The sequence below is a fragment of the Pseudorasbora parva genome, chromosome 1, assembly GCF_024679245.1.
Source record: "Pseudorasbora parva isolate DD20220531a chromosome 1, ASM2467924v1, whole genome shotgun sequence".
In the NCBI taxonomy this organism is placed as follows: Eukaryota; Metazoa; Chordata; class Actinopteri; order Cypriniformes; family Gobionidae; genus Pseudorasbora; species Pseudorasbora parva.
In genome coordinates, this window is record NC_090172.1 from 20,234,490 (window position 1) to 20,244,727 (window position 10,238).

The 10,238-nt window shown below is 40.2% G+C and overlaps 1 protein-coding gene across 2 annotated transcripts in view; it reads right to left on the bottom strand.

Moving 5' to 3' along the window:
• Positions 1-1,091, bottom strand: part of LOC137059471 (cellular tumor antigen p53-like) — an 83,585-nt gene extending 82,494 nt beyond the window's left edge. Inside the window, exons 1-3 of one of the 2 annotated variants that reach the window (XM_067432448.1) lie at positions 973-1,091; positions 333-402; positions 57-117 (exon numbers count right to left, since the gene is read on the bottom strand). In XM_067432448.1, the coding sequence (XP_067288549.1) occupies positions 57-117; positions 333-400 (129 nt within the window). In that variant the 5' untranslated portion in view covers positions 401-402; positions 973-1,091. Of the gene's footprint in view, positions 1-56; positions 118-332; positions 403-884 lie in introns of both variants that reach the window. The other variant, XM_067432449.1, reaches the window with a different exon arrangement.
• Between the last annotated feature and the right edge of the window lie 9,147 nt (positions 1,092-10,238).

The window sequence follows — 10,238 nt, forward strand, 5'->3', positions numbered from 1 at the left end:
AGGGAACATTGCTTTGGAGTGCAACTAAAAAAAAAATGATAAAAGCATTAGCTTACAGCAGTAAGCCAAGCATCACTGTTTGTACGAGGCAGCTCCTTGATCAGCTCACCAAATCCTCTATGGAAGTAAATAAATACAGTTATTTTATGTATGGGGATGCATTTGTGTGTTAATAATAAATAATATTAATCATAATAAAAGACATAATTTAAATGTAAAACATGGTTCACTGAATGCACATGCAATGATCAATTTTGTCACTAATGTAATGTTGCTAAATTTACATCTCTCATTATATTGTCAAAAACTAATTTTTAGTGAAATTGACTTACAGGTCCCCCCAAATCTGCTCAAACTTGCCCTGGCTCAGAGGCAGCTCAATTATCTCTCCATCACTCATGACTGCAGAAACAATATGACAATAAACAATAAACAGACAATATGCTGGACACACAATTAAATATTTAGAAAAAGTCAGTGTGCATAAATATTGGAAACAACACATTGGACTGTGAAACTAGAAAATATCTACTGGAAATATTCTCTCTGAACCAGGAAGTGATCACAAATTACAAAATAATTATACCTAAATGTAAAAACTGACTGATTGTTAAAGTAAATACTAAATAAAAACATAAAATACTGATAAACTAAGAGGCGTACAGTGTGTTGACGTCCACACAAGAGAAAATAAATAATTCACCTTTCAGCGTTTAAGTTCCCTCTTAATGTTTTATTCAACAATAACGTTAAAAAAACGCTGTTCAGATAACCCGTAAAAGAAAAAAATGCCGTGTGTTAACATCAACAATATTTGGTTACTAGTGATGGGATGGTAGCCAAACTTCGTGTGAAAATGTTTGTTAGATACACATCAAACTCACATCAAAAGGACTTTCAAACATGCACATTAATCAGCTGATCGATCTTGCCTCACAGAAAAATAAATGTCCCAAATCTCTACACACTTACCGCTTCTGAAAAACAAACGTGCTAATTCAGATAAAAGCTATCTTGCCGTTCACACACATTCTTTTCCTTTATTCATCCAGTGAAAGATCAGCGCAGTCACGTGGGAGCAGACATGTGACCAACCAGAGGCGCGTATTATCTACGCATTTTTTGAATCCACAATCAAGAAATTTTTTTTTTTTTTTTTTTTTTTTTTGCATATGAACAATAACATAACAGGCCAACATAATTTTACAGACTGAGTAGAGACAAATTGTAATGCATAAAGTTACAACAACACAAAATGAGAACATAAACAAATAAAAAAAAATAATAATAATAATAATAAATAAATAAATAAAAACAGTTGGGGGATTAATTCAAAATGGCAATAAAGTCATAATGATTAAACAAATCAAGTAATTTTCTGACTTTACATGTTCTTATAATTTTTAAGGCATCAATATATAGGATTAGCTCTTTCCTAAATATATCGAACTGGGGTGCAGTTTTCAAAATTTTGCATTTGTGAATAAAAATTTTTACTATAAGAAATAGACAGTTAATAACAAGTCTGCATTTTTGTCCTCCAAATGTATACCAAATTGTATCATGTCCCAATTAATAGATGGAAAAGAGCATATGTTATTATTTATCCAATAAAGGATCTCATTCCAAAATGGGTTAACTAAATTACATTGAAAAAATAAATGTTCTACAGTTGCAATATCATTGTTACAAATTTTTTTGACAAGTATTTGATTCCATATTAAACCTTATTCTTAGAAATTCTTTGGCTGGATAAATATCATACATTATTTTAAAGTGTATTTCTTTATATTTGGGTGAAAGGGGAAAAACAAGATATTTACATCTGTATTCCTTTACCAATGTATTACTTAGATGTTGGAAAATGTAGTTTCTCCTAATACGACCAGGATAGTTTTCCTGCAAACGACAGTTTCTTATAATCTTATTAGTACACTTCTTATCAACAAATTTGATTTGGTCTAAATTAAGTTAAACTATTCTCGGAATAAGTGTAGAATATGTTAAAAATCCTTTTAACATAATAACCAATGGTAAAGGGATACTTTTGATGACCTTTGTATAATCTCTCTTTTCACAATTAAAGTTAAATTTGATACAGAAATCATTACAATTCCAAAAACTACCATTTGTGTCCATCATGTGAAGCACTGACCAAATACCTTTTTGCCACCACTCCTCCATAAACAAAGATTTTCTCTGGGACAATATACAGCGGTTATTCCATAAGGATACATTGTGTGGACTGAAATTATGTTTAAACAACATCTTCCAATACAGGAGGACTTGTTTATGAAAAACGGATAGTTTCAGTGGAATCTTAGAAAGCTCAAAGTCGCACTGTAAAAAAAATGTAATACCTCCACATTTTTTTAAAGAGACTGGACGGAATTGCAAACCAAAATGAATGCTCATTTTTGATAAAAGATTGAAGCCATTTAAGTTTAAGAACCCCGTTCATGATATCAAAATCAATAGCCTTTAAATCCTCGTATTCCTTTATTATATCATTTTTTCGAATATAGTGATACTTCTTTCTCCAGATGAAATCAAAATTCAATTTATTAATTGCTTTTATTTTCTTAGTAGAAATCGGCAATATTCTCCTGATATTGAGGATCCTGGATAATTTAACCTTGAAAGACTTTCTATTTTTGTTAATAATACTCTACCGAATATTGTGATGTTCCTCTGTAACCAACAGTTTAGAGTAGATTTACACTTTTCAATATTTCTATCAATATTTAATAATTCTAATCTGTTTTCATCTTTAGAAATTATAATTCCTAAATACTTCACCTCCTTTTTAATATTATACAATGAGAGCAAGGGTGAGTCATGAATATCAGTTCACATTTTGATGTATTTAACTGTAATCCTGATGCATTAGCAAAATATTTTACCAAGTTATTAAGTGCTAGGGGGATCTGCAATTGGTTTTTTAGAAAAAGAGTTGTGTCATCAGCAAGTTGACTTATGATACATTTGTGATCCAAAAAGTTAATACCCGAAATATTTTCATTTTTTAAAAGAATGGCTAATAATTCTGCAACCATAATAAACAACAGAGGTGAACTACCACAACCCTGCCTTATACCTCTGTTCACTTGAAATCTTGGGCATGTTCCTTTAGGAAGAGCTATGGAACTATTTATGTCATTATACAGCATTTTAATCATATTAATACATTTAGGTCCAAAGCCAAAATGAAAAAGAGTCTGAAAAAGAAAAGGGTGTTCGACCATATCAAAGGCTTTAAAAAAGTCCAAAAATAAAATAAACCCATCATCTTTAATTAGATTATTATATTCTAAGATGTCAAGCACCAAACGAATATTATTATGTATTGATCTGCCCTTAAGGAACCCAGATTGAGTCTCACTAATTAATTGTGGAAGTCCTACCTTTAGTCTAGCAGCTATCGCCCCAGTAAATATTTTATAATCAATATTGAGAAGTGTAATAGGTCGTAGATTTTCTAAAAATCTTTTATCCTTTCCAGGTTTTGGAATTAATATAATAAGACCCTGCTTCATTGTAGGCAGTAATTTATTATTTATAATACAATCTTGTAGTGCTTCTAAAAGTAAATGTTTTAAATCTTCCCAAAAGAACTTATAGAAGTCTGTCGTCAGACCATCTGGTCCAGGAGATTTGCCCGCTTTTATTCTTTTTAAAGCTAGATCTAATTCTTGGATTTTCAAGTCCGAATCACATAAATCTTTAAATGAGTTCTTAATTGTAGGAATATGACCCTTCACTTTTTTAAAGAACTTATCAATTAATTAGCATTATCATTGGAATAAGATGATGTATATGAATTTGAATAAAATTGAAACACTTCATTTACGATAGTATTATTATCATAACATTCTTTCTGATTAATTAATAAACTGCTTATAACTTGCTTTTCTTGACGTCTTTTTTCAAGATTACAAAAATATGAGCTATTTTTCTCCCCCTCTTCCATCCATTTTGCCCTTGACCTCACATATGCACCCTTTCAGGGACGTGCACAGGGGGGTTGCTCAGGTTGCCCGGGCAACTGCCCATATGCCCTTCTCGACTCACGTTGCCCTTCCGAGGTGGAAAAAAATAAATAAAAAAAATCGTACAATGGATGCAGAATTTCATGTAGGCCTAGATACAAAAAAAAAGTCGCAAAGCCTCGTTCACTTCCATATTCGGGTACCCGTCCGAAAGTGAAAGTCAAGCAATTGCTTGGGGCACCGAGCTGGCCTGGGGCCTCAAGACAGCGACAGGTTAAGAATAAAATGCAACGACAAACTGCTTGAGCGCCCCTTTGATAGTCAATGCAGTAAAGTGCATTGACACTGTTATCGGAATCCCCCTCAAGGGGGCCCTCTCAGTCGTCGCTGACAACAGCCACCCAACCACGCAATCTCTGCTGCCGGCAAAATACAAAACCTCCTCGGCGATCATGGAGCGGAATTATGCTTTAGGAAGCCAGAAAAGAAAAAAGAGAAAAAACAAGATAGTGGTAAGTGATAAATTACACTATATAAAATAGCTTTATTTGTACAAAAATTGTGTAATTTTGCAGCAGGTAGGCTAGCAAAAATATGTTTATGTTAGCTAACGTTACCTGCCTGGCAAATGCTGCTTGTAACGAACAGTTAGTGCAACTTTTTTTTTCGAACGGATGGAATATGGTTACTTACTGTAATATGTTTTTTTTTAACGGGATAAGGAAGAAGCAGATCTGTTCCAGAATAACTGTTTATCGTATTTAATGACATAAAATTGCTATAGCTTTGTAATTGGTTTTGATGAAAGTGGCATAGCATGCGCATGCTATACTAACTATTTTTATGCTATGCATAAATAACCTGGAATAGTTAATATAGCATTAACTATTATTATAAACATTATTTAACCAGAAAGAGGCAGAGGAACATGATTTTTTTCATAGCTTATCTTAATGTGCTAGTGTCGGGATATTTGGTAGTAACAGTTTATGCAGATATGATATTATTTTTATAAGTTACCAATGGATCTTGAACAGTTACTTTATTCGGTGTGGCAATTTTTACACTGTTGCATTTTGAAGTACAGTATCAGGACAACCCACATGTTTTACTGTTACTGTTTATTAACTATTTAACAGGTATTGTAGTCATCTGTTGCAACTTCATAATAACCATCCAGATAATGTTTATAGACAGTTTACAAACCAACTAGTAACCCTTAACAAAGTGTTAGGAATATTTGGTCTGTCTATCTATGTAATGTTTATAGATGTTTTAAAAATGGTTTCTTAAAGTTTTACAAACATTTTTTAATCATTACCGGTTTATCTGTAGAAAGTTAGCCATGTCCATTTTGCTTGAGGCCCCCAAAATCCTTCTAACCGCCTTGGCTGAGCCTGCATGAGCGGCACTAGAAGGAGATTGTCGCCGTTGTCGGGTGAGACTTAACGTTGTCGGAAAGGTATAACAAATGGACGATCATAAACTGTTGATGGCAGTTAAATTAATATTGTCTTTTTTTATTAGACTATTGATATTGACTGGTTTGAGTTCTTTATTGGTATAGGCAAGGGAAATGGCCTCAAACGCACCAAAATGCAGGAAATCACATCTACGAAATAAAAAAAAATTCTTGGGGGAGAAACCCCCAGACCCCCCTGCAAAAAAATAGCCCCACCTATAATATTTTTCCTGAGCAGAACATAAATACCACTAGGGGGCATTGAAATAATAATGATAATGGCAATAACAATAATATGTAATTGGACAGATCATGAGGGGTGGGTGGTTTCGGTTGGGGGGGGGGGGGGGGGGGTTCCCTTTTTTAGGTCAGAGCAACTGCCCCTCAAAAATCCTGTGCACGTCCCTGCACCCTTTGCCTTTCTTATAAACAGTTCATCCAGTAAAGAATGTAAACTAATAAGTTTGTCCTTATCTTCATCTGATAAAATAGATTTAGAGCAGCACTTATTGATCTCTGAATATTCTCTGAGTTTGTATTTTAAAAACTCCCATTTACTACCACTAGACATACATTTCTTACCAATATCTGTTATAATCTTCTTTATATATATTCCATAGTCTTCGTGATTTAATAGATCAGAATTAACTTTCCAGTACCCCTTTGAACTATGAGAGTTTTTCTTTGGTTTTAAAATTAAATCAATAAAACAATGATCAGTTAATGGTGCACTAGAGATGGTACATTTACACACATAATTAGAAACTGTCACGTCACATACAAAGGAAAAGGGTGCGAGGACTCAAGTGCAGAAAAAAGATGATTTATTTGCAAAAACAAAACATAAACTCAAAACAAAACCCACGAGGGGGAAAAACACATAATAGAATAATATAAATACAAACTTAAACAAACCAACAGAATCACGGGGAGGACGGAAGACGCAGACATTACACAAGGATCCAACACAGACTGACAAACACAAGGAGCTTATAAAGGGAAGAAATCAAGAGGGAACAGGTGGGAGAAATCAACACTAATCAGATAACAAGGGGGAGGGATCAGACAATGACAGGAGCACATGCAAGACATGACAAAACCCACATGTGCACACAAGACAGGACAGGCATGTGACATTACCCCCTCCTTAAGGAGCGGCTACCAGACGCTCCACTAGGGACGGGCGGGACAGACCAGGGCGGGACGGGAGGGACAGACCAGGGCGGGACGGGAGGGACAGACCAGGGGGGCACGGGAGGGACAGACCAGGGGGGCACGGGAGGGACAGACCAGGGCGGCACGGGAGGGACAGACCAGGGCGGCACGGGAGGGACAGACCAGGGCGGCACGGGAGGGACAGACCAGGGCGGGACAGGGGAAACAAACAAGGAAGGAACAGACAAGGGAGGGGTCAACAAGGGAAACATGGGGAAAACAAAAAGTTCAGGAGGCCATGGTGGCACACAAAGTTCGAATGACCAGGGCGGCCCGCCGAAGTCGGGAGGCCCACCGAGTTCAGGTGGCCGGGGCGGCCCGCAGAGTTCAGGCGGCCAGGGCGGCATGGGTAGAGCAGGGCGCCAGGGAGGCGCGGTGAGAGCAGGACTCCTGGGTGGTGCGGTCAGTGCAGGGAGCGCCAGGGAGGTGCGGTGAGAGCAGGACGCCTCAGCGGCGCGGTGAGAGCAGGACGCCTCAGAGTCGCACGGAGAGCAGGACGCCTCAGCGGCGCACGGAGAGCAGGACGCCTCAGCGGCGCACGGAGAGCAGGACGCCTCAGCGGCGCACGGAGAGCAGGACGCCTCAGCGGCGCACGGAGAGCAGGACGCCTCAGCGGCGCACGGAGAGCAGGACGCCTCAGCGGCGCACGGAGAGCAGGACGCCTCAGCGGCGCACGGAGAGCAGGACGCCTCAGCGGCGCACGGAGAGCAGGACGCCTCAGCGGCGCACGGAGAGCAGGACGCCTCAGCGGCGCACGGAGAGCAGGACGCCTCAGCGGCGCACGGAGAGCAGGACGCCTCAGCGCCGCACGGAGAGCAGGACTGCTCAGGGGCGCAGGGAGAGCAGGACTGCTCAGGGGCGCAGGGAGAGCAGGGCGCCTCAGGGGCGCAGGGAGAGCAGGGCGCCTCAGGGGCGCAGGGAGAGCAGGGCGCCTCAGCGGCGCAGGGAGAGCAGGGCGCCTCAGCGGCGCAGGCAGGGCGTTGGGGAAACTTCTCCAGTCCAGCAGTATCCACCGGCACTGGGACCACCGGAATACGATCTGCTGGCATTGGGACCACCGGAACATGATCTGCCGGAACTGGGACCACCGGAACACGATCCACCGGCACAGGGACCACCGGAACACGATCCACCGGAACTGAGACCACCGGCACACGATCCACCGGAACTGGGACCACCGGAACTGCCTCCGGGGCTTCGGATAAAGCCCTGTGCTCCTTCCACGCATGCAGGACTGCCACCACAAAGCATCCCATCACAGCCCTCCAGGCCGTTTCCGGACTCGGGACCACCGGAACGGAGTCCACCGGCACAGGGACCACCGGAACACGATCCACCGGCACAGGGACCACCGGAACACGATCCACCGGCACAGGGACCACCGGAGCACGATCCACCGGCACAGGGACCACCGGAGCACGATCCACCGGCACAGGGACCACCGGAACATGATCCACCGGCACAGGGACCACCGGCGCACGATCCACCGGAACTGGGACCACCGGAGTGGTGGATGACACCCTGTGCTTTTCCCAAGCATGCAGGATTTCCACCACAAACCCTCCCATTACGGCCCTCCAGGCCATGTCTGGACTCGGGATTCCCGGACTCGGGACCCCCGGAACTGGCACCGAGGGAGAACTTCTCTGCTGAGTCCTCATAGTATGGTTGGATCCTTCTGTCACGTCACATACAAAGGAAAAGGGTGCGAGGACTCAAGTGCAGAAAAAAGATGATTTATTTGCAAAAACAAAACAAACTCAAAACAAAACCCACGAGGGGGAAAAACACATAATAGAATAATATAAATACAAACTTAAACAAACCAACAGAATCACGGGGAGGACGGAAGACGCAGACATTACACAAGGATCCAACACAGACTGACAAACACAAGGAGCTTATAAAGGGAAGAAATCAAGAGGGAACAGGTGGGAGAAATCAACACTAATCAGATAACAAGGGGGAGGGATCAGACAATGACAGGAGCACATGCAAGACATGACAAAACCCACATGTGCACACAAGACAGGACAGGCATGTGACAGAAACAGCCTCAGTGCACAGCCAGTAATCAATTCTTGATCTAGCGTTTGCATTGGATTTAATCCAAGAAAACTGTGTAATGTTTGGGTTTTGTAGTCTCCAAATATCACTCAATTGATTTGAGAATCAAAAATTTTGAATTATTTCATTGATTTGTGGGGCATTATATTTAGAGGGATGTCTGTCACGCCACTCATCTGGAGTCAAATTGAAATCTCCACCAATTAAAATAAACTCTGTGGGGTAAGTGGCTTTCAAATCATTAATAATATTAGTAACTTCAAAAAGCAGCTTTTTATTTTGGATGCGGCTATTATAACCATACACATTTATCAAAATGAAAAATATTTTTTCTAAACTTAGAACTATTGCTAGCCAATGACCATCATCATCCGCTTTGTGAAAGATGATTTTACCAGGAAATTTCTGAAAACAAACAGCGACTCCAGCAGATCGGTTCGAGCCATGACTAAAAAACATGTCATCACCCCATTGATTGCGCCAGAAAAGAACATCCGAAGCTTCCGAATGTGTTTCTTGAAGAAAAAAAATATTCGATTTTTGGCTTTTGCAAAACAAAAAAATTCCTTTTCTCTTGACAGAGTCTTTCATACCCCTACAGTTTAAAGACGCAAACGAAACATTAGTTAATAACGGAAACATAATAAGTTTTCACTGATATTGAACTTTACAAAAACTTTGTTATCGCTAGACGAAACAGATAAGTAATGCAGAGTCCCTAATTATTTATCCTCCAACTCAACGTTCATTTGAAATCTCTGTTCAAACCCATTAGTTTTCTGAGATACGCTTCCCATTTATGTATCTATAAGGGCCGCGAAATCCAGCCGACTTTCCTTCTTTCCTGGCTTGCTCGATTTTCGGCCACATCACTCGTCTTGCCAGTCTATCTTCTCTTGTTAAGTCTTCCGTGAATCTGATTCCCGCATTCTTGCACACCACTGAGTCTTTCGTTCTTTTCCACACCTCATCCCTCACTCCTCTACGAGCAAAGAGAATGATTGTTTCTCTGGATCCGTTCACCTCTTTTCTTCCTACCCGATGCACCACATCCACCGCGTCACTCATGTTGGAAGCGAATTCAGGAGTAATTTTAACAAGAAGCTGGAGTACATCTTCCCTTATGTTTTCATCAGGCTTTTCTTTCATTCCTTTTATGCGAAGGCACCATCTTCTCTTATATCTCTCCTGGTCTAAGACACAACTTTTCGGATCACCGTTTTCTTTAGAGAGCTTGTCTACATGCTTTTCCAACATGTTCACTTTTTCTCTACACTCTTTTGTAACCCTGGTTAAATAATTATTTTATAAATATTAATTATTTATGATTGCTTGAACATAACATTATTATTATTAGTCATACTTGTGAAATTATAGAAGACTAATACATAAAAATATGTATGTATAAATATATTTGCATTTGGAATTAGTCAAGAAACGAGAAACAGCCAATCGGAGCGTTGATTTGTTGGCTCCGCCCCCCTTGCTCACAGATCGCTCGTTGC